Here is a 26,634-nt window from a genome sequence, read left to right on the forward strand (position 1 = left end):
CTGCAATAACTTTTCAGGACCAAGAGATTATTGATCAGTGCAAATACAAGTTTTATAAGATTATTAAATAGTATTCTCAAAACAAGTCAGTAACCCTTTGATAAATGGTAAGCTATTTGCAATTTCACTTTTGTTGACACGGTTTCAATATTTCAACATTTAAAAAGGTTTCTTAATACATGACAAGTCTACTGTATTTTCAATAAGACACAGAATTCAGTTCCTCTCACTAACTAATGTGAAGATGACTTTTCTAGCTTGGATAAATAATTTAAAATGCAGTACTGAAGAAAAGAACCATATTATTTTCAATCACCTTAGTAAATTATGTTTTCAAAAAAATATATAGCTAAGGATTAAAATATTTGTTAGTAAAATAATTATAGCTGCATTTTATTTCTCAGATTTACCATATTAATATAGAATTAGCATAAATGTGTGTACATGTGGAATCATACAAGAGTAGACAGAGTATAAAAATGCTTCTGGTGTTAAATGAATCAAAGGTCTTAACAGAAATTGCAATTACATTTTGGTCTCAGAATCAAATAATATTAGTTTTCAAAAGAATTTACTATAAATGTCAAAACCACTAATAAAGGCAAAAAGAGAACAGATCTGTGAAATAACTGGTATTATACTCAAATGTTAGAAAAGCCATAAAGAACTTCAGAGAAGGCTGAAAAACATAGTCCTATTTTATAATTAGTATGGGCGCACAGGCCAACTTAAGATATTTATGTATTATTCTAGTGTTTTATGTTAGGAAGACATGGTAGGAAATATAACAATGTGTAGCAGATACAAATCCAGCTCAAATTATAAGATCCTATTATACCCCCATAGTTAGAGATCTATTGACATTTCTGAAAATTCCTTTCTCTTGGGGGACTTTAATAGGCAGCAGCAGTAGCCCTACAAAGAAAAGACTGGTTTTTCCTTTCATCGACACCAGCATTGATCTCTGACAAACTTTAAAAGCAGACCTTTATTCAAAACCAGAAGAAAACTGGCATTTCTTTATCCTAAGATTCTTGGAAAACAATAACAACTTGTCTACAAAAGGTAGGCCCTTTTGGAATAAAAAAATGTTGTTAATTTAATCAAGACCCCTTATAAACAAAAAAGGTAACAGGGAAAAACAAAGTCAACTAGGACAGAATATAATGAGGAAAAAATATTAATGATGTGATTACTGATGTAAAGTCTAGAATGGTAGTATTCACTAGATTTACTAAATGGAGAAATTAAGTTACTTTGTTTTTGCTTCAAGACATTGTAATAAATGACAGTCATTTCTGGCAATAAATTTGAAGAGTAAAATTATAACATTAAGATGCATGTCAACTTTAAAATGTCTCAAAATATGTACTGAACATGTTCACATAAAAAGATTATCTTCCATTATATGTTATTAATATACCAGGTATTGTTCAGCAGAGCTAAACATTTTAAAAATGAAGTCCAAGCAAGTTATTGAAAGGAAGAGTTGGCTTTGAATTATTTCTTTGATAGAATTATGTTATTGAATAATCTTATGACAATATAAATGTCTCAGTGTGTATTCTGTTGTATATTCTGTTGTGTTTCTAAAAGATACACTACTCTGAAAGGCGTTAAAATTTTTTTGTAACTATCTTCTAAGGAAAGTACTACACAATGTCCACTAGAGGGCACCCTTGTAATCTATAACTGATTTAAAACAAACATTTAATTATAATCAAATTTAACATTTTAGAAATTAGTATTATTTCAACAGAGAAACAAAAGAGAAAAATAACTTTCTTTCACATTAACAATATGGAGGGCATATTTTCCAAAGTGAACTCGAAGGATCAATTTTACAAATTATTGACATTAGTATTAATATAATTAGACTACATATGTCCTTGGAACGCAGACTGCTAAAATGTGTTTTCATTTAGGCAGTTTTTTTTTAATGGACATGTGTTAAAAGAAGAACATTCACTTAACTTATTTCAAGAGAGTTTATCACTTGAAGTTTTCTCTTTTTTTTTTTGAGGCAGAGTTTGGCACCATCTCGGCTCACCGCAACCTCTGCCTCTCAGGTTCAAGTGATTCTCCTGTCTCAGCCTCCCGAGTCGCTGGAATTACAGGCATGCGCCACCACGCCCGGCTACTTTTGTATTTTTAGTAGAGATAGGGTTTCTCCATGTTGGCCAGGCTGATCTTGAACTCCCGAACTCAAGTGATCTGCCGGCCTCGGCCTCCCAAAGTGCTGGGATTACAGGCATGAGTAATCCCAGTACCTGACCTATCCCTTGAAGTTTTATAATGTTTTCTTATTATTTTAACATTTCAGCTTGATAATAGTGTTCTCAATACTGAGCCAAATCAGTGATAAAAATAAAGATTGTCTTGCTTATCATGATTTGATCCAATTATTTGATTTTGTAAACATTTATTTTACAAAATAAACTATTCTTTCCAATTTTCTGCCCCACCCCTACTGCATGTAACAACTATTTTCTCTTTTTGATTTATGATTACTTTTTTTCTTGGTCAAAAGTAAGTGGTTACTTTCCTCTCTAAACACTGAGTACACCATTTTTCTCCTGACCAGTAAGGCAAACTATTCAACAGACGGTATTTTTCCAAAGATCCCAACAAGTATACAGTTTTCCTAAATCTATTACATCATCCGAACAAGAAACACTGTATTTAATTACATTCATTTTATTCCCAGAGTCCAGTGAATTAATATGAAGAATAGTGTTTCATAAATACAATACTATAAACCACACCCTACTAGGTGCAGACATCCCATCTTTTCTCATGCTTAGGAACTAAGTAATTTAAGACAACCTAAGATACTATCTTTCCTTATAAGTTTCACAGAAAATTTCATCTGCAGCATTTTAAAATATGACATTTATTATATATAAAAATAAACTGGTTGCTCATTTTTTTAAAAAAAATGCTAACATATTGAGATTTCTCTTAAGTCCCTATTCAATCAAAATATGACTTTGAAATGCTTTACTTGTAAGTCTCTACATGCATAAAAGTATATATGACTTCTGAGCATATTTTAAAATATAAAAGTATGTTACTCATCAACTATAAAATGAACTCATAGCTATTGTGCTATGTTCCACAAATCCATTAGAATGTTTTATAAACCATTAAATACATAAAGATTCAAAAAGACAAAAAGTTTCATTTTTAAGTGTGATATTACCTTGCATAATGGATAAAAATATAAAATCATAAGATTTTATGGTTAAAGCATTCTTATTTGTGCATTCAAAAGATAACTATTTATATCTCTAGTCTATATGTGACTATATTAAAAAAGTAAAATAAATGTCCACCAGTTTAATAGTGCTTGGTCTAACAGTAGATATTATGACTATTAAACATATTTCTATTTATAAACACTGTATTTGGGTAAACATTCCAAGTGAGAGTATTTATCAACAAGCATACTGCTTTGTATCACACTGCAAATGAAAAATAACTTTCCACTCATATTTTCTCATGCTGTTATTACATAATTAACTGGAGAGGTTGAAAATCTAAAAAGATTGCTATTTGTCCCAGACATGAAATAGTTAAAAGTGGTGTGTGTGCATGTGGGTGTGTGTGCGCGCACGCACATGATCGTGTGCCAGGGTTTTAATAGGGCTTAACAACAAAAAGCTTCAGTCCCCCACTTTCCCTAGGTTTTGTTGTGGTGATTTTGCCTTGCTTAGGGCCATCCATCTGTTAATGTTGACTTGTAATACAGCTAAGCTCTCATGCTTGTTCAGTAGCATAGTTGAGGTGTCTGTGAGTCTCATGAAGACACACAGAAACATACACATTATAACTGTTAGACTAAGCCACGCATGGCTAATATGGAGCAATATCTCAGATATATATATAAATTTTACATCTTATTTAAAGAAATTTCTTATTCTTAGAAAAGAAAATGTTAATAAATGTTTACAAGTAAATATTTTAAAACATAATTTCAGATTATAGCCTTATGTTATCTTATACTTTTTCACTAAGTCTCCAGTATTCTATTGTAAAATAAAACTGATGAAAGAAGGTAAGTACATAGGATTAAGACTGTTCTGCACCATGACCAGTGGTCGTATTCTCAATGGACTCACTGGCCCTGTTTTCAATAAAACCAGAGAAGGATCCTTTCCCTGGAGTCCTGTTAGGCTGGGGCTGCTGTTGGAACTGTCATCTTTACACAGAAGAGAAAAGGGTTGGGTTTTACAAATGTGGAGCCTAATTGGGAGATCTTCATGGCTGTACCCTTGACATTTATTTAAGCCTCATCAACAAAACGGGAAATAGCCATACTAATTAGCACACCAGCACACAAATTACTATTTGTTGGAGGTGGACTATAGATTCATAATCTATTCCAAAGATAAGCTAAATACTGGAAAACAGGTTTAAAACACAATCTTAGAACTTTGTTCTTTTTCTTTTCTACAGCACACAGATTATAAAACTTCACAATGTTTTACTTTAAAATACATTCTTGGAATTCAAATGATCATAATCTCATTTTCATCTTTTGAAAAACAGATGAAAATAAAGTCTCTCACTGACAAGTCTAGCTGGAAACTGGAAATGTAAAGTTCTTTAGACAACTGAGATCCACTTCTGAAATGAATAATCAAATGGACTAGGAATGGGATGAGTGAAGACTACACTCAATTTTACTCACAATAAAATGACATACTTAAGGTCTTATAAACTTATAAATAAGATAGTTCTTGGTACAATAAGTTTTATATTTCTATTCAACTCACATACTGGGATCTATGGCTTAGAATGAAGATGGATAATTTTAGGAGTCCTAACTACTTTAGTGATTAGAGATTATTAGTGATCCTGGACTGTAACTACCAAGAGAGAAGTCAGATGGTGCCATTGCTACAAAGACCTAGAGCTCAAGATATATGATACAGTAACCAGAAACAAATAGCTACTGATTATCAAGTACCAAGTATGTGGCAGATATTTTATATACATTATCTATAATGCCTACAGCATCCTGGGAAAATAACTTTTATTATTATTTTACAAATGTAAAAATTAAGGCTTAGGAATATTTTGTTTTGCTCAATGTTAAATCCTAGTACCTTTTTCAAAGTTAAGCTCTGTCTGGCTCTAAACTCCATATCCTTATTTCTAACTATCCCTCTTCCACAATCACTCCATCCAACACAAAGGCATGATGGTAGTGGTTAGATACCTAAGTTCTAGAATCAGTCTGCCTGCTTTTGAATTCCTATTCTGCTATTTATTACTTGTAGAACTTTGGGCACATTTATTAATCTCCGTTTGTTTCTAAATCTGTAAAATGGGGATAATAATTCTTGCCCTGACTGGATTGTTGGAAGTTTTAAATGAATCACGTAAATACAAACATACACAGACAGCCTCACTGTTATTACAAAACTGTCCATCTTCCCTATGTCCTCTGAGGCTGCTCTAGTGAATTTTTCTATTATTTCAACTCTACAAAAATTTAAGTTTCAAAAATAGTAATAAGAACAAGAAAATTGTCTAGATTACAAAATCACAAATGTCCCTGCAGAAATTTGCCTTTAGGCAATTAAATTCACCACATAACAAATCTTTTAAGAGAATTTGGATACTTGAGCCAGTTCTAACACGACAGTGATGCTACTTGTCAGTAGCCTTACAGTAGGAAGAAAAGAGTGTATTTTATTTCCACTTGTACCTGTTTTCACCTCTTTTAATGAGGTTCAACAGCTAGTAAACTAAGCTGTCTTTGAGAGAGGTATTAATGAGACTGAGCATTTCAAATAATAAACAGCACAGAAGAGACTAAATGAAGAAAACCAAATTTCTGTCTTCCAGAACAAAAATCTTTGCCTCTGCTAGGTACCTCCACCAGAATGTGAGCTCTTGTGATGCTGAAAAGATTTGCGGATCCAAAATATCTACCCTGTTTCTTTGGAATGATTAGGTAATTCATAAGCAACTTTTTAAAAACCAAAACTTTGTGGATTATGAATCATGTAGCTGTGCTTTTCTCTTCATTTTGGCTGTGCAGAAATAGGCCTTAACAGCTTCTTACTACATTTAACATTTTCCCTGCCTTAAAACTTACCTAATTTAAATACAGTTTAATCTTTCTATGGTTCTTTGTAAGACATGAAAGTATTTTTGGAAATAGGTAGAATATAAATGAATAGACATTAGTTTCTCTGGTATACATATTGATAACTAGACTTTGCCTTTAACCACATCCAAATATTTCTAGAAATATTACATATTTAGTTGAAAAGCTTAATATGCACAGATCCCAATATTATTATACTTGGAGAGTTAGGGTACAAGAATTTCTGGATTTGGTAATCATCATAAGACAGTATGACCAGGGCTCTAGCATCAGCTTTCTGCCTCTTCCATAACATACTGTATTATATTTCAATTAAATCAATGGGGCTGGATTATATCCAGAAAAGCAAACCAAAGAAGCTTCTGCAATATCAGACTGCAAAGAAAAGGCAGCAGACTATGGCTGATGACTTTTGATTTCCTTGCCCAATGTGCAAATACAGTACCCTAAATTCATTTCCACTTGTAGCCTTTTTTCTGGCTCAATTCTCAGAAGAGAATTAAGGCAACATAAATCCATTAGGGTAGGCTGACCTTAAATTTATCAAACCCCAGATTTGTGGTACAAATTTCAAGCCTCCAGGCATTTAAAAATGCCGACTTGTTTTTGTTATTTTGCAAATATGACTTTTTGGCAAATAGCATTACAACAGTTCCCCCTTACCCATGGTGGATATGTTCCAAGACCCCCACGGGTGCCTGAAAGTGCAGTTAGTACCAAACCCTATACAAACTATGTTTTTTCCCATACATACATACCTATGATAAAGTTTCATTTACAAATGAGGCACAGTAAGAGATTAATAACAATAACTGATAATGAAAAAGAACACTTATAATAATACTCAGAACAGCATGTAATTTAAATTTTATGAATTGTTTATTTCTGGGATTTTTCATTTAATATGTTTTGACCACATTGACTGCAGGTAAATGAAACCTTGAAAAGCAAAATAGTGTAAAGCCATTAGAAACAGTAGACATCTTGTGAGATATTGTCACAGTCCTTAAAACCACTTCTCTGACAACTGCTTCCACTGTTCACCCCACTCACCCCTACTGCCCTTCCTGTGTCCTTGGTAACATGGTACTCTCCTTGCCTCTCTGGCTGGAGTTTATTGAACCAAAGATTAATGCCTGGTCCAAGCGAGCTGATTACATTCTTCCTTAAGAAATTGGATTCTAGAATTATCCATTTCTAGTGGCTGCTTCAACTGAGGGCCTTTAAGATCTGTGTCAAGGACACAGAGAAGCTGAGAAAGCCAGAATACAGAATGCACAATGAACAAATAAGCAGAAAGAACAGGCCAAGCATTAAAGAGGGAATGGGAGGGGAGGAGAGAAATGAAGGAACAGGGGAGGGGAGAGGGAGGAAGATGGAGAAAAGAAGAGGAAGAAGAAAAGGGACAGAGAGGGAGAGAGGGAGGGATGGAGGGACGGAGGGACGGAGGGAGGGAGGGAAACAGACAGAGAGTGAGAGATGAGATGAGATGAGATGAGTAGGGTAGGGAGAGAAGCTGATATTCTTCCCTGATTACTTTTTCCATTTCCTAGTTCTAATCCTACCAGAAGCCTAGATATATTCCTGCAATTAGATGTCCTAAAGAATGCCTTTATCCTTATAATAAATGGCTTGATATTATTTTATCTAATTTGTGAGTTTGCTAACACTGTTAACAACTAAATAATTAAAATCAAGGATTTGACGATAATTTCAATGTAAATGTACCCTGCTCTTTTATAAATAAACTGTTGGCCACCAATTGGCTATCATTTCAAAGCAGTAACAACTCAATATCAATTCAAAGAAGTAACATTAGTAATGCAAGATAGCATGGACTCTGGAAGCCTTGGGAAAAAAATGTTAAGGGTGAAATGTAGCAGAAAAAAATTGCCAGAAGGCCCAAAATTTAGCTCTTTGTTAAATACATATGTGAATCTAAAACTAAAAAATCAAATTTCAGTTATAGAAAAAAATGCAAGCAAAATACTAAATTGTAATAGATATTAGTAGGCGAAAAATGATTGGGCATATGAACTCTTAAAAATCTTGCTATTAAGATATATACAACACAGGCTGGGCTCAGTGGTTCATGCCTGTAATCCCAGCACTTTAGGAGGCTGAGGAGGGTGGATCATGACATCAGGAGATGGAGACCATCCTGGCTAACATGGTGAAACCCCGTCTCTACTAAAAATACAAAAACAAAATTAGCCAGGCTTAGTGGTGGGCGCCTGTGGTCCCAGCTACTTGGGAGGCTGAGGCAGGAGAATGGCATGAACCCGGGAGGCTGAGCTTTCGGTGAGCCCAGATCGTGCCACTGAACTCCAGCCTGGGGGACAGAGCAAGATTCCATCTCAGAGAAAATTAAAAAAAAAAGGTATATACAACACACAGATATATTTACCTATTTATATAATGGGACACATAAAGAATAAAAAGAAACATATATACTGGGTATACACATTTCCTGAAACTCAGATATTTATCATTTGAAAACAAAAGATTGTTATTCAGATATTATCAACATTTGCATCACAATTCTAAACACATAGGTTTAACAAATTCCTATACAGCAAGTTGGAAAATCATGCTAGAATTCTTAAAGAATAAGCCCTACTCCTCTCAATTCCTGTTATAGTTATTGCTGTCATGTCTACTGTAAATCATAAAATGCTAATGAATGCAGATAACTGAATTAATGACAATACATAGTAGCCCTGAAGACTTAGTATAAGTATACACTGAATGGAACCCATTATTCTATAAGGTTTTCCGTAACCTAATACAATTTTCTCTATCAGAATGTACGGTGTGAGGACTATAGTTAATAATACTGTATTGTATACTAGAAAATTACTAAGAGAATAGATTTTAGGTGTTCTTACTTTGCAAAAAAAAAACAGGTAACTTTGAGATAATAGATGTGTTAATTTGCTTGAGTGTAGTAATCATTTCGTTACGTATATGTATATCAAAACATCATGTTATACACATTAAATATATATAATAAAAAAAGAAACTGTCTCTAGAAGTTAACAGAAAACAAAAACAGAAATCAGTAATGTATTCTGTAATTACATTATCATAAAAATGCTATGCCATGTTAAAGGAAAGACTTAAAAATTTTTTTTAGATCTACTTTACAGCATGGTGAATATAATTAACAATAGAGTACTGTACATTTCAAAATTGCTAAGAGAGCAAATTTCAAATGTTCTTACCACAAAAAATGTTAAGTATTTGAGGTGATGGAAATGTTAACTAGCTTTATTTAATTATTCCACATTATATTAATGAATCATAACACTACTTTAGACCCTATAAATTTGTATAATTATAAACAGTCAACTTGTAATGAAAAATAAATTAATTAAAATATGAGGAGCTAATAATTGTCACAACATGAAACTGATATTTAGGAAATGTGTTTCTCCAATATAAATCTTTTTTTTATATATATATCTTAAAGTATCCTATAGGTAACAAAGATCTCATATTCTTTTTCACAGAAAATCTACTTGCCATGGTAAAGATATCCTAAATGCTCCAACATTAAGCCAGTAAACATTTTACGACAGTATTTGAGATGTTAAAGCTTGAAAACAGACAGGAATTGTGCATATTAGTGGTGGGGAAAAAAACAACAGAAAAATCAAAATCAATAGCAAATCCATCATTAGTTCACGCATTAATAAATGTTCTCCAGTTAACAGCAGTAACAAGACAATGTTTCTGACTTCTGGAATAATTATTTTACTGAAGGGCTTATTCTAGAACAGACAATCACTATTGACTATCAGTATGCTACAATTATGCAATTCTAATGTGAAAATATCAGCTTAAAAAATAAATAAATCAGAAGGAAATACTCAGTATGTTACAAAAATAGTCCCATGAAGTCAGAGAATTTTTGTGTTTTCCTTTTATATATACCTGGTATCTAGAAAAGTGTCTGGCATATAGTGTTGAAGAATGACTGAATTAATGGGATTTTTTTTTTTTTTCCTACAAAGGCCTGGAGTTTCAGTACAGCTTCACTATCCTTTCCCATTCTTAAAGACTGTTAAAGTTTGAATTTTGTCCTCTCAAAATCATGTTGAAATTTAATTGCCATTGTAATGGTATTAAGAAGTGGGACTTTTAAGAGGTGATTAGGCCATGAGGGTTCCACCCTCTTGGGTGGGATTAGTGCTGTTATAAAAGGGTGAGTTTGCCCCCCTCATCTCTCTTGCCTTTCTGCCTTCCACCATGGGATGACACAGCAAGAAGGACCTCATAAGGTGCCAGTGCCTTGATCTTGGACTTTCCAGCCTCCAGAACCGTGGGAAATAAACTTCTGTTCTTTACAAATTACCCAGTCTCAAGTATTCTGGTATAGCAGCACAAAATGGGCTCGAAGACAAAGACCCATGGAAGCACTTTATGGCCATGTATACTTCCGTGGTGCCTGGCTAACCAGGAAAGCTAACTGAGTGTCAGAGATAGGGTTTCACCTCCTTCTGCCACTGATCAGTTATGAGACTTATGGCAAGTCTTGTGACCATTTTAGCTATCAACTTTCTCATCTGCAAACCTTGGCAACTGTAATAAATGAAGCTTTGCAGCCACTTCCAGTTCTGTATTTTTGTAGCTAGAGTCCACTCAAGAATTCTTTTTTGAAGCTAGATTTCTAAGGATACGATTTGGTATACACCAATTTTGTTTAGTTAGAGCCTTCATAAATGCACTTCTGAAAAAAAAAACAGAAACACTTATAGCTATGATTCTGAACACTCTGTCACTTGAGATAGTATTTTAAGTAGCATATAAAAAGAAGCTTTAAATATTTATAGCAGATAAAATAATCTAACTTTAGAAAAGAATAGACTTAGAGTACAGTAGTTCAGATTTTAATTTCTATAGACTATTTTAATGGCCAAATACCCATGTATAAGATTGATTTTATTTTTGTAGTAAAGGAATCCTCTGATTTCCAGTTCATCTTCAAGATATCCACATTCTATAAGAATCACATATTCAATTGTCTTTTCCCTCACTGGACTATGAGATCTATGATGGCATGGGCTAACAAAGCATGTGGAGACTGATATCTGAAACATTTGACTCTCGATCCCCTTGTAGCCTTCCCAGATTCCACCTACTCCTCCCCTTGACCAATACTGCAGGTTTTCTTATAAATGGATCCAAATTATACCTAAATAATTTATTGGAATTATATAATTTGAGAATGTGAAGGGATGAAGGGTAAATAACCTTACTTACCTGAGCAAGCTTACGCTTTTCTGAGTTTCCTCCCTTTTCATTGTGTAATTTGTAAACTGGTGTATATTGTACAGAACTAGAACAGGTTCCATAATCTTCATCATTTTCCTACATATGAAAAAATATACCGGCAATAATTGTAAAGCACTCCTTTTATTACTAACGCCTTAGATTAATAAACAAAGTATCTGATACACATACAAGTAGCAAAATAACACTTCAGCTTTAAGTGTAAAAAATCTAAGAAGAAAATGCATTTTTCTATAATCAAAATTAATAAATTTAATTTAATAAGGTTAATGATCAATGATCTTAATTATATTAGAAATTTAATTTAATAAAAATAATTTAAAATCTTGGATTACTTTGAATAATCAGAATAAAATTTATATAAAGATAATTTTTTATCACTACACTGGAAGTTTTAAGTAGTATGTTTTCTCCAAAGGTAAAAATTCAAAACATAACAAGTGATAATAAAATCTGCAAAGATATAAATTAAAATCAACACACATATACACATATTTACATATCTGCAATATTCATAGCTTAAATACGTACATAATCTTTTGTAAATTAAGAACATTCTTCATTTTAAAGTAATACTATTGGAATGAGACTATCAAAACAAATGATGGCGTTTCTGGATTACTTCTACACAAAAGATATCTTTAAAAAAAATCTTAGCATAAAGCAAGAACTTCAATTGTGATATCAAGGCAATTAACTTTATGAGAACATACATCCTGTTAAAGCATCTTTGAAGATTTCCATAGTTCTGTGATAAAATATGCAAATAGTAAAGAGATTATTCAGTGAATGCATACAGAATAGCAGATAGTTGCCAGAGGGCTTGTTATAAAAAAACATTCTTGAACAAAGGGCTAAGCATATTTCAAAAGTCATTAAAAACATAAATTTCTAATTTGTAAAGTATAAACTTCAAATTAATACAAGAATCAAGGTAAAAAGGAAAAAAAATGAATATGACATACCTTGTGTTTTAGTTTACTCTTCACTTCCTTTAGTCCCAGCTTTGCATGATTTTTTGCCTAGAAAATGATAATAAATGTGCTTGGCTCAGGATAGTTCCATTACCATTTAAAGAATAAGTATACAAGACCACATCTAATGACAATTACTAACTATTCATATGATTTAGAAAAAGAATAGATTATAATCTAACACTCTATTTTCAGGGATATACATTATCACTTACTATTTTATTACACCTAAATCAGTTGGTAAAACCATTAGTCTCTTCTTCGTATACAAGTATCATATGAAGGCTAACATTTAGCCTATGTTGTTTCCTAAACTATTAAGAACACAAAAGGAATAAACCCGATTACTAATGTTAAAACTGTAACAAACTGGAGGAACAGAGAAAGTACATCCCAGCAGCAAGTTATTTGGGCAGATGTTTAACTTGAAGAAACTTTGGCAATTTTACAAAGCTTTATTAAGCGCTTTTACAGACAGACACAGAATTTTATTAGCAGAGCCATCTTAATGGAATGGTATTTTATATATAGTTTTTCTGGTAAAAATTAAAAGTCATTTAACAATTTAAAGCTATACTCATGTTTCACAGGGAATCTGGCCACAGCATTTGAGTTTCTCACATTCTGCTGTGATTCCTGTGGGGTATAACTTAACTAAAGACAACTGGGGGCTTTCATGAAAGCCCTAGCCTTTGTTCCACTAGAAATTCCTACTCACAGTGGCCAAGGTGAAAAAGAAGAGAAAAGGAATTCATATTTATTTTGTTTCCTAAATATATGACTGTGTGCTTAGCATGCATTATCTTAGGTAGTTATCACAACAATTCTGTAAGATTAGTACTACTATAATCACATTTTAAAACAAGGATAGTGACTCAGGGAGACTGTAATCTAGCTAACTATCCTCTAATTCACTTGATCACACTAATCTTTTCAGATACTCTACAGAGTTGAGGCTACTAGTGTCAGTCTTTTCCATGGTTCTATAATTCCATAGTGCACTGATTCATTTAAATAATTGTTGTCCTATGTCCTTCTCTGACTTCCTTCAGATTACCTGAAGATGGGATATAGATTCTCTCTATCCTTTTCAACTTACCAGTTTGAAGCTTAACAAAATGCATGTATTCTCCAGAGAAATGCTCCAAGCAAATGGCTTTGGTAATAATTTAAAATTGAGACCTAACAAGAAAGATGACTTTGAAAACCGCTTAGCCAAATAAAATATGAATTACACTTTGCTGTTATTCTTAAATTTATACAAGTGTGTATGATAACTCTAGTTTTCTTTATGACCCCTATCAGCATGGAAAAACATATGCATGAAAAGCACAGGAAAAAATTGTAACCATAAAAATAAGTATAAAAATGTTGTAAGAACAGGACGGAATCATTATTCGCTTTGACAAACACATATTCAGTATTTCTGTAGTATGTTCAAAGTGCAGAGCAAAGTGATAGGAAAACAAATATAAAAGTAGGGACAGTATCTCTTACTGTACCTTCATGCTCTGCTATAACTCCAATGATGAGTATAAAGCCTAGTTCATGATAGGCACTCAAATAATTTGTGAATAAATGAGATAGAGGTAAAAACATGATTCCTACTTTTGAAAAATTTACTACCTATAGAAAACCAAGGTAAGTAAATTCCATTATACCACACAACAGAAATTGGGAGTTTTATTCATAGCAGTTTGTGGTAAAAGAAGGAATTTCAGAGTACAGATATCAGAAAATAAGCAGTCTGGAAAGATTAGTTTTAGAGACAACTACAAAGGTCACAAAATGACTGACTTACCTGCCCCAAACTTCTGGATTCAGGGATGATATGATCACAAGATAAATGATAAAAGTGATTAGGTATATTCTAAAGACCTTAATTCACCTGAAATTAATTAATTTAGGGAATAATTCTCCAGAGTAGAATTTTTTTTTTTTTCCCTGAGACAGAGTTTCACTTTGTGGCCCAGGCTGGAGTGCAGTGGCGCAATCTTGGCTCACTGCAACCTCCACCTCCCAGGCTCCAACAATTCTCCTGCCTCAGCGTCTCAAGTAGCTGGGACCACAAGCACACGCCACCACACCTGGATAATTTTTGCATTTTCAACAGATAGGTGGTTTCAACATGTTGGCCAGGCTGGTCTCAAACTCCTGACCTCAAGCGATCCACCGACCTTGGCCTCCCGGTGCTGGGATTACAGGCGTGAGTCACAGCACCCGACCCAAAGAACAGCATTTTTAATTTGAAAAGATTTTACTTCCTTGCAGAGAAGAGTTCAAAATAAAATACTCCACTGATTAGAAGGATAAATTTTAAAATAATGAATAGGGTTTTGAATATGTTTGCTTCATTGCTATGCTTTTGTGAAAAATATGAGGGAAATTAAGGCAAGACATGTATTTGGCAAAATAATACAACTTCTCTAACACTAAAAAAAAAAAACCCTCAACTGCCTGCTCCAGAAGAAAATGAAGGGCTATTGACTGTGAAACTATTTTTAGAATCTTAAATGAATATGAGAAACAAGGATCAACATTACTTTGCTTTTTCACATGGTAGTTGTGTGCTATTTCAGTGTGAAAAAAAATCTCTTCAAAAACTGCACTTAAACCACCAGAAAGGTTTCCTAGGAAAGCCATAAAACAATGAAACAAATGCAGAGGCTGAAGTTTCTAAGGCAAAATGATAACCTTGTCCGTCTTTGGCTTTATGGTTAGGGTTCAAATAACTATAATTTTGGGACTGTATTTTTTAATTAATTCTATAGATTAGCTTCCCTACTATAAAATTTAATATTTGAATGGAATTTTTAAACAGAAAGAGTGGCCACATTATCACAATTTTCAGTCAAGGAATAACAGAAGTTCTAAACTTTTATTAAAATATACTATTTTATTATTAATTCAACCACATCAATTCATTTACTGAGAAAAGCTTTTGAAGACAAATTCTTACAAAATCAAAACTATTGCCTTAAATATTTTTAGAAATATAAAATATATGACCTATTGAATTTTAAAAAATTTATTGAACACAACCCACTAGCTTCCCTCCTGAGAAGTTACTAGACTAGTATTAAGACAGAAATGTACATAGACAAAACAAGTGTGGAAACAGAAGGTCCTACAGATACAAAAATACGTATATAAACATTTTTGTGTAGGGTTGAGAAGACAAAAATATGTGTATAAACTTTTTTTGTGTAGGGTTCAGAAAAATTTTTCAGGGGAAATAATGTCTGAACTAAGTCCTACAAAATGAACTGGTGTTTTCTAGGTGGATAAAGGCCAAGAAACTGACATTCCAATTAATAGGAATGGCTTGACCAAGAATCAAAGGGCAGAGGAGAATATCTTATATTCATGAAACGAAGAGCAGCTAAGTATCTTCAGAGATATGGAAGGTTCTGAGGTGTAGGGGGAAAAGGAACTAGACATGAAGGGTTGGGTTTTGAAGGGTCTTAATTGTCATATTAAAGAGTTTTTTTTACTTTATCATTTATTGTTTACTTTATTATTCTTACTATTATTTCCGGTTTTTTTCCTATAAGTCTTAGAGCAAGGGTGTCCAATCTTTTGGCTTTCTTGGGCCATACTAGAGGAAGAAGAATTGTCTTGGACCACACATAAAATACACTAACATTAACAAAAGCTGATAAGCTAAAAAAAAAAAAAAAAAAAAAGAAGAAGGAGAAGGAGGAGAAGAAGAAGGAAAAGAAGAAGGAGAAGGAGGAGGAGGAGGAGAAGAAGGAGTAGAAGGAGGAGAAGGAGAAGAAGGAGGAGAAGGAGAAGAAGGAGAAGGAGGAGAAGAAGGAGAAGGAGAAGAATGAGTAGAAGGAGGAGAAGGAGAAGAAGGAGAAGGAGGAGAAGGAGAAGGAGAAGAATAATAAGAAGAAGGAGAAGAAGGAGAAGAAGATTACAAGAAAAATCTCATAATGTTTTAAGAAAGTTTAAGAATTTCTGTTGGGGCTAGGTACAGTGGCTTACACCTGTAATCCCAGCACTTTGAGAGGTGGAGGTGGGCAGATCACTTGAGGTCAGGAGTTTGAGACCAGCCTGGCCAACATGATGAAACCCCATTTCTACTAGGAAGACAAATATTAGCCAGGGGTGGTGATGGGTGCCTGTAATTCTAGCTACTTGGGAGGCTGAGGCAGGAGAATCGCGTGAACCTGGAAGGTGGAGGTTACAGTGAGCAGAGATCGTGCCACTGCACTCTAGCCTGGGTGACAGAGTGAGAATTTGTCTCAAAAAAACAAACAAACAAAAAAAAGAATTTGTATTGGGCCACATTCAAAGCTATCCTAGGTCGCACGCAGACCACAGGTCATGGGTTGAACAAGCTTGCCTTAGAGACTCACTGAAGAATGTTAACAGATGGTAAATGCATCTTTGAGGGAAAAGACCTTGCTACATTTTTCTTTCTTTTTTTTTTCCCCTACTTGAGCCACAAGTACACAGCAAGAACGTAAAATGTTGTTAAATGAAATAATGACATTTTACAAAATGGCAGCCCATCATGAACTGTTTCAATTTGCTGCACAACTTTGCTGATAGCTTTGAAATAAAATGAGAACCATTTTTAGATTATATAAAAGAAACTACCCTCTGCATGCAATGTTATAATTTTAACAATTGAATTTTCTTTGGTCAATATTAATCCTAAAATTTTTAGGTTTATTTAAGAGAAAAATAGAAAATATTCAGAATTTACATGTCTATCATCTAGGAAAATGTCATATAATTTCATAAATAGGATTTTTAAATATCAAAAAAAACTTACAAATTTATATGCTGTCCGTACAGCAGGGGTTGCTTTGGTCATTGCTGTGTTGAATAGTGCACCTCCTTTCTGCAAAAGAAAAATGGAAAGACGGTTGGCCAAAATGTCCTGAAAACAAAGTATTATAGTAAGTTGCATAAAAAAAAAGAGCTTTACTCACAACTTAAAGACATACACAAATTATTTCATGTTCAGTGTTTTCAAGTTTCTATGTACTATATAATTTCAAACAAAATGTACACTTTCCACTTTATTCTTTAGTTGATATAATACATCACTTAAAAATCATTTCTTCCTTGAAGGTTAGGTAGACTTGAGCAATATGACTAGTAATTTGAATATATTTAAAGCTTGATAAGAAAGAAATACAAGTTTATCAGCTGTTTTAATATTGGGCAAATAAAGTCTCTGTCGGAGAAAGTTTCATATTTAAAAATCATATTAACAAAACTACATTACCACAAATTATAAAATTGCCATAAAACCCTACTAACCCACCTAATTTCTTCTTCTGGAAAATAATATAAGTAAAACAAGATTTGGCAGGAAAATCTTAATTTTCAAAATGAGCCATTTATCTTTAGACCAAAACTTTCCATTTAAAAATTATCTTAATGAGTATCAACAAACTATAAACATAAAATAAGAATATTTAAAATATGACAAAATATACAAACGTTTCAAATATTTCAAATAAACAGCATAAGTATAAACAGCATACTTTTGCTGAACATTTCTCCATTTATGTTAGAGTAAAAGAGTAACATTTGAAAGCTTATGATTACCTTGACTGTATGAACCCATTGTTGATATGACCTCGGGTTCCCTGGAATATATAAAAATGAGATGCCAGGAATGGTTGATCAAAAATAAATCGTAAACCAAAATTTATCAAGATAAATCATAAACCAAAATTTATCAAGAACTAGTATTTGTACAATTTTTAGTAGGCAAATTTTATATGCACTGTTGTAAAAGAAGCAATAAAAGCAATGGCATCATAAGAACTAATAAATTGCCCTAATTCTTAGGAATAGAGTAATTAGCAATTTTAGGAATAACAGAGAATCACTTTTTCTTCATCCATATCTGAAACTTAACAGTGTTCAATCTTCTTTCACTTTAATATTAGCCTCAGAGGAGAAAATATAACCAACCTCTCTTTTGAAATCCAAATTTCTTATGTTTTTCAAACTGACTTTTCAATGTTTAATATCTATGTTGTTTTGTAAACTTTGCCTCTTTTACACAATTAGGTTTATTTTAAAATAATATTTCATGTACATAGAGAACTTTAAAAAAACTAGAAGAAAATTTAGAAGTGCAAAAAACTTTGGCAACAAAAAAACATTCTTCTACAACTGCTAAATATTAACAGAGATTAGTAGCTAACTTTATTTTAATGTAAGCTTGCAGTTTTAGTTTTGAAAATATCCTCTAGTTGTAAATCTGTTAAGTTAGAAAACTATTACCCAAGGAAATGTGAAGCAAATGCAGCTTTTAGGTTATAGGTTGTCGTGATTATGAAAAAGCTCAAGCGCTAAAAAAAGTAGTTCTAATAATATCTGGCAATCAACATATCTGGTTCCAAACTGATAAATACTTTAGTCAATAAGATGATATCAGAAGGTAAAAAAAGAAATACATATACAACTTATCTAATCTTTCCCATAAACTGATCTCAGTTAGATTTCAGCTACCTTCTTGTTTAAAAACTTAAATACTCCCTAAGTCACAGGGGTAAAAAGTCACAATAAAGAAACAAAATCCGAGGTCTGTTGTAGTGGCTCCTACCTATAGTGCCAGCTACTTGAAAGGCTGTGGCCGGGGCACTGTTTGAGCCCAGGAGTTCAAGGTGGCAGTGTGCTAAGATTATGCCACTGCACTCCAGCCTGGGAGACAGGGCAAGCCTCCATCTCTCTCTCTCTCTCTTTTTTTTTTTTTAAGTCCCAATGGCTACTCAGACACTATCCAGTACAAAGAACCCCTAAAACATACTGTTCTCCTCTACTTTGTGGCTGTGGATTTTAAAAGATGTATCACCTTGCTCTTACAAAATAGAGACAAAATGATCTCAGTCCCAAAATTTCTTTCTAGCTGTTATCTTTGCATCTCTGATCAACATCAGGCAAGAAGTGTCCAGCTCTGGATTCACTTCTATATTTAAAATCTTACTCTAATTTAAAAGAAATCTCAAGAAACAATTTTTATTCTGAAAAACATCTCTGACTACTCAGAACACAGCACTGCACCTTTTCTGGGGATGAAATATGACGACAAACTTTTTTTTTCCACATTATTTAACTTGTGAAATAACTAGAGCAAAATGTAACTACCTAAAATAACCTTTGTAAAAATAAGTTGTACTGTTTAAAAGGTATGAGGTTTCAGGTGATATTTGGTTTGACCAAACTTTTAAAAGTATATTTCCCTTGTAAAATAGTAAAACATTCCAAGTTATCCTACCAACTTATTTCTCAGAGATATTTTTAAACTACAAAATAAACCACAGATCTTTACTCATCCAGATTATTCATATATGTTTATTTCTGTATTTAAAGAGCTCTCATCAGTTCATATACTTATTACTTCTCTACTAAAAATGGTTGAGTGGAAATCATATATTTAAGACTTTGTTATTATTCACAGTATTCTGTTATTATTCACAGTATTCTGGAAAATTCACAGTATTGTTATTTTAATTGTTTTCCCAAAATAAATGTAAGAAAGTGGAGGAAGAAACACCAGTTTAGCATTCTGTAACCTTTGTCAATACAGAAAACAATTTTTTAAAACCTCTGAACCACAAAGAAACTAGCTATCATAAAAGTTTCAAACCATTGTAGAAAGGTTAGGGTCTTATTTAGAACTATGAGGAATAAAAAAGCTAATTTTCAGCTCTGTACAAGTCATCACATGTTTTTATCTACATTATTTGAACTGTATTTTTCTACTGTAGAATAGGAAAACAGTGCCATAAGTGGTCAGTTCAATGAGAAGGAAGTGGGCTTTGAAGTCCAATGGACCTTTGGAGCTCAGGCCTACTCTATCCTTGTGAAGGATGTGATTTAGGATAAGGTCGTTAACTCGGCTGAGCATCAGTTTCTTCATTCATCAAATAAGCATAATAGTCATTGCCCTTCAGGATTATTGTGAGGATGAAAGATAATGATTAAACAATGTTTGGTATGGTACATAGTATATTGAAGAAATATCATAAATGATCATTATTACTATAAATAATTTGCCAAAACAGAAAACTGGGGTTCTATGATGACGTATTATTCACTCATGTTCTCAAGGCTAGCAACTGAAAAAGAATAATAATCTAGGATTTTAATTCCCGGTTCATTATTCCTTCAAGTCTGAAAAACTACGTCTAAGACTGCTATGTAAAATATGATTAAAACTTAAGTTATACAGAGTTTCCTCTATATCACACCCAAGGCAATTATATTTGAAAGGGAAAGGGACTGCTCAAGGCTAATACCCTGAAAAAGAAGGTTAATAGAGAGAATTACCAGTAATAATCTAAAATTTCATAATATAGGGGCAAGGAAGTCCCTTGCTTTGATGTTAGGAAAACATGGTACAATTTAGGCAGATTCCTATTTTAAAAGTTTTAAGGGCTAATTGTGCCTTTAAATTTCAGTGCTTTTATGATTTAAGGTTCCTATTTCCACAATATTTATGAGAAAAGCACATTATTCTTTAGTAGTATTAGAAAAGAAGCTGTTGTTCTTCTAAAAATGAATTTGAATGCTGAAGAAATCCCTCAGAATCCTTCTTTTAAAATAACTGGATTATGGCAATAATATGCATTACTGAGGAAATCCTTAACATTATTTTTGTTAACAAAACAAGTGACTTTCTCACACTCAAGGACAAAATATCTATTTCTCACTTATGCCAAGACTTTCTCTTCAAATGTAGTTGCTTAAATTTCAGTAATTTGTACTTATTTATCTCAAAATATAAATTGGTCTAAATTGTTCAACAAGGCCGGAAAAATGCCATTAAAACTGATATTACCTACTGCTTCCTTCAAATTCCTTTGATACCTTAGTCAGTAAAACTAAATAAGAACAGAAAAATAAATAAAAGAACAAATAAAAGACTCATCAGATTATATGTGTAAACTAAGGAAGAAACACATGCTAGTGATGGAAAGTAACTACACACTCCTCATAAAAAGAATCTGAAAACATTTCTCCTTTTTAAAGTTAACTTGGTGTAAATTTAAAAACTAGTTTTCTTTTAAATGAAAAAAATATTTAAAGAGAGAATATGTGCTTAACTACTCAATATTCTTTACCTGCTTTTTCACAGACCAATACTATGTTTACTTAAATGCATCCTTTGTTCTACTCCTGTCCTGTTTTATTATCTTTTAAACTCCATGATTATTCTTCCCTTTACACATTCCTTTTAAGTTAAGTTAAAATTTTCCTTTTTAGTTAAGGTCAAAGATGTTGCAAGGGTCTCATGAAGGAATAAGGTGTGACATGGATTTCCTTAATAGTCCTGCTGAGGGCTCACAGGTCACAGGCAGGTTTTAAAAACATGCACGCATTCACAGATTCTGTAACCATACACTTCTAGATTCAAATGTGAATCTAGATGTTCCTTATCTGATTGTCCTGCACTGTATATTTTTAATCAGAGCCACAATAATGATAAAGCTCCATCATATTCATATTCATTTTATCATAACCATCGGCATTAACAAAAATAGTGTATAAACTACTATTGCAATGATAAAGAGGAGAAAATACATGTTTCTCTGAAATTTCCTAATTATTTTTGCTTAAAGGAACATAAGTTTTTCTTAGTTTTAATGTTAATTTCTGCCACAGTGGTCTTTCTAGGACTTTATGTATAAAAAATCTACAAGAAAGTCAAAAGAGATGAGAATTTTGCTTTGATTAAATCAGAGTAGGAAAGGGTTAAGTATTACTCTTGTTTACTGAATGTTTTTGCATTAAGAAAATCTATTATAAAAAACAGGATATCTTTGAAGTCACATAGACACATGTGGAATTGAGACTCTGGCCACTATTGGCTGTGTGACCTTGAGTGAATTATTGAGCTGAATACTCAATAAAAATGAGCTAATGAAAGTATCTCCTTGGGTGTTGTGAGGATTAAATGAGATAATATTTGTAGAGCTCTTGGGAGAGTTTCTGCCACATACTAGTGCTCAATAAATATAAGCAATTATTATATTACTATTATCAGGAGAGAAACAACAATGTTAGATCAGTTTACTTCTTTGAAGCATAGGTTGATTTCATGACATCAACATACTCTTCTTTCTCACAAGGGTAGTGTGAATGACAAATGTTTGGAACTGACCTCTAGGAACCATTTTGTAAAGACACACACACACACACACACACACACACACACACACACACACCCCTAGCTGGATGGATATCTTCTAATTAATAGTTAGAACACTGCTAATTTTTATTATATTAGTCATCTTTTTATTTCAAATTCTAACACATTTGAGTTTATTTTCATCTACAAAAAAAGTCTGTGTATCTGTAACATAGAATAATTTAAAAATAATGCTTGACAGGCACAAATTTCTAAGGAACTTTCTTGCTGTACTCACTGGAATTAATATTTGTCAAATTAGGCTTTCCTTTTAGATAAGTACTGGCTCTCTCAAATTAAAATAAGAGTTCAAAACCTTTTCATTTTAATAAAGAACAACAAAGTAGTGGGCATTAAGTTGTATTGAAAATGTAGCAATTTCTAAGTCAGATACTAATTGGTAATCATATTCTCCTAACCTTTTTTAAACATAAGGCTTTTCGTGAAAAATTTTAGTAGGCCCTCCCACCAGAAAAGTCACCTATCTCTACTCTATTACAGAGGTACCTGGACCAATGGTTAAGATTACAGAATTTAACTGTACAAAAGGATCATAGTTCTAGCCTCTTATTGTCACAAAATGTCATCTTCAATTCTATAAAAGCTAGTAGCCCCACGGGTCATAAAGATAATGAGACAGCAGTTATGTAAATACTGAAGAGATGCCTCAAGCAACTTGTCCATGAGCTGACAATATTTTGCTTGTCTGAATTGAGAAGTAAAAAAGTCTTATTTTAACACAAAAGTTCAATTGAAGCTAAATTTTTACCCATGAACTGAGGGAAGCAAGGAGCTGAATGATTCCACATTCAGCTTCCTTGCTGAGTCAAGCAAACTAACTTTTCCCCAAGCTAAATGCTTTCAATGAAATGCTATACTTATATCAGATAAAGTTCCACAACTGCTGAGTTCATTTGTACTTCCTTTAATGAACCAATTATCTCAATGGTTTCTATATTTTCATGATGGGAAAATGAATCTTAAAAATAACGTTAAATTTTGTGGAATGTGTAGAGGAGTACCTATTATGTTTTGTCTTTTCATGTTTCATTTCTCAATTCCAGCATCTATTTATTTACACATAGACTGAAATTTTTTTTCCTCAAAACAAACATACAAAGAAGTTTTAAAAATTGCTATTATACCAGGTCAAAAATTAACACACTAAGATATAGAATACAGGGATTTTTGTTTATTTAGTACACCTAATATTTAGAACAGTGCCTAATACATTGTAAGCACTCAGCAAATACTCAGTGAATGAACAGGTCATTTCAAGGACTCAAGCAAAATGCTCTGCAAGTCAAGACTATACACCACAGCAATCGTGCAAAAATATCAGTTTGTAAGTTATTAATTGCCTAGATAATTATAATATTATTTGAACATTTACACTAGAAGGATTAATTGTATTTATGGAATGGTAAACTGGAAACTTTCCTAATGCTGCAGTGATCTATAAAGTAAAAAAGGTAAAGATATCTAGATAATAATACAGTTACTTAAATATGTAGAAAGAATTTTGGTGTTCAGACCTTTCTTTTTGGATTGCATTACCAATCGTAACTTTAGTTCTTAAATTCATACTCAGTAATAGCCATCATTAGTAGTTTTCTAGCAGAGAATACTACTATTCGGAAGGAAAGACAGGAAGATACGAGTTGACTGGATTTCTGTATTACTGATTTCCATCAATATTAAGAGATTATCCAGGCCAACAGCTACCAATTCATGAGGCCAACTTAATGCCTTGAGTAACAGATATCAGGCAAAATAAGCTAATACCATATCTTTTATAAGATGAAAAAAATATATTTAAGACATTCCATATTTAGGAGAAAATAGTTGTTCATGAAGTAGGTTTTATCAGACACAAGTGCAAAGACTGTTATTGAGAAAATGGATAATCATATTGTAACTTGTCTTTACCTCCACAAAAGCCACCTGAAGTGATCTCTTCTTCAAATACATCAGAGAAACCCCTTCCTGCATTTAGTTTTGCCAGTCGACCATCGATAAACTAAAATTAAAAAGTATCAAATAAAATGTTATCCAATAAAATGTTAATTTTACATTTATTTTATAAGATTAGATTTTTACTTACATCAAAAACATTAATAACAGACTCGTATAAATTACACATATATGGTGTATATATACACACACATGAAAATTCTCAAACAATGGAAAGAACAGGTGCTCAATAAACAGTTGCTAATTAATTAAATCGCAAATGTACAGCAAAGACTCTAAATCTAACTTATTAGCAAAAAATAGCAAAGTGCAGTAGTAAAGGTCATAGGCTCTGGAAAGGTTGCTCAATGCACAATCTCTGCAGAGGGGTTTGTACAAAGGTACTATTGCCTTGCCAAGCCATTTACTCAAGGGGCTCTGTCTTCCCCAGCCAGGCCTGTTTTCCCAGTACCTGCCTCATGGTGTTGCTGCAAACAACAAATTAGATTAACCTAAGAAATGTGACACAGCAAGTATCTGTGAGATACTAGACATTACCTTTTTTTCAGCTTATTAACTTCATTCAGTAAAACACTACTTGTCTAAACTATTATATTCTAACACATAACAGAGCACCAAATAATTTTAACCATCTACAATGAAATCAATACAACTTTCATAGTTCCTGGCATACGTGATCACTGAATGATAAGAATTATGATTAGTAAGTTAAATACAGTTGAGGTAAATGCATATTGACTTGATATGCATGAGGCTATTTTAGGCGATATTTTTCAGCGTTCTTAAAAAAGAGGTTGGAAGAGTGGGAAACTGAAACTATCAAAAGCACCTGAAGATCATTTTCAAAGTGCAGAAATCCAAATACCCTGGAGACTATCTTCCATTGCCTGTCCTGCTCCAATCCTTACCTGTTCCAACATACAGAGCATATCAGAATCTCACGGTATTAATGCTGCATTTGAAAAGTATCCTGGGTATTTTTATATGACCAACCCAAGGTGAAAATCAATGATTCTACATACACACACACATACACACACACACACACACACACACACACACGCGCGCGCGCGCGCACACACACACACACACACACACACGCGCGCACACACACGTATTACTAGCACTTGGTTACCTTTTATTTTGTTGATTTGTGGCACCTAGAATTTGATACGTTGTAGTTTACTCCATCCATAATGATGATGAAGTATCTTTAAGTCTTCCTTGCTTAAGAGGCAGGGGATAACATAGGAAAGATTTACATGCTTTTTGCAAGGAGGACTTGAAGATGGATTAAAATGTTCAGTTGCATCCAAAAACTAACTAATCCTGACCATAATTTTTTACCCTAGAAATTTAAATTTTACCTGAACTAAAATAAAGTAGTTGGTCTTAAAAAAAAAAAAGAAAAAAAAAACTCAGATACTTCCCTGGTTTTCTGTTTGAATGGTTAATGAACAAAACTAATTGAGATGAGTTGTACAGGACAATACAATATTCCTCAGCAGCAATTTAAGATAACTAATAGGCTGGGCATGGTGGCTCACGCCTGTAATCCCAGCACTTTGGGAGGCCGAGGCAGGCAGATCACGAGGTCAGGAGATCCATACCATCCTGGCTAACATGGTGAAACTCCATCTCTACTAAAAATACAAAAAAATTAGCCAGGCGTGGTGGCGGGCGCCTGTAGTCCCAGCTACTGGGGAGGCTGAGGCAGGAGAATGGTGTGAATCCGGGAGGTGGAGCTTTCAGTGAGCCAAGATTGTGCCACTGCACTCCAGCCTGGGCGACCAAGCAAGACTCCATATATATATATAAGCTGGGCATGGTGGCGCATGCCTGTAGTCCCAGCTACTCAGGAGGCTGAGGCAGAAGAATCGCTTGAACCTGGGAGGTGGAGGTTGCAGTGAGCCGAGATTGCACCACTGCATTCCAGCCTGGCAAGAGAGCAAGACTCCGTCTCAAACAAACAAACAAACAAATGTGTTGGGGGGGTGAGGAAGATAATAGCAGTAAGTCACACCAGTTATAAGACTTTGATACAAAAATCTCTTACAGAAAAAGTGAAGAAAGAATAGAAAATGAATCAACAGATTCACGTT

General features: G+C 33.3%; 1 protein-coding gene across 12 annotated transcripts in view; it reads right to left on the reverse strand.

Moving 5' to 3' along the window:
- The window catches only part of DENND1B (DENN domain containing 1B), a 280,347-nt gene that overhangs the window by 15,345 nt on the left and 238,368 nt on the right, over nt 1-26,634 (reverse strand). For 11 of the 12 annotated variants that reach the window (XM_078002252.1, XM_078002223.1, XM_078002233.1 and 8 more), the window contains 5 exons: nt 24,488-24,578; nt 17,962-18,002; nt 17,177-17,245; nt 12,382-12,438; nt 11,387-11,494 (listed from right to left, as the gene is read on the reverse strand). In XM_078002252.1, coding sequence (XP_077858378.1) covers nt 11,387-11,494; nt 12,382-12,438; nt 17,177-17,245; nt 17,962-18,002; nt 24,488-24,578 — 366 coding nt within the window. Of the gene's footprint in view, nt 1-11,386; nt 11,495-12,381; nt 12,439-17,176; nt 17,246-17,961; nt 18,003-24,446; nt 24,579-26,634 lie in introns of those variants that run through there. The other variant, XM_078002263.1, reaches the window with a different exon arrangement.

Source organism: Macaca mulatta, chromosome 1 (assembly GCF_049350105.2).
Source record: "Macaca mulatta isolate MMU2019108-1 chromosome 1, T2T-MMU8v2.0, whole genome shotgun sequence".
NCBI classification, from domain to species: domain Eukaryota; kingdom Metazoa; phylum Chordata; class Mammalia; order Primates; family Cercopithecidae; genus Macaca; species Macaca mulatta.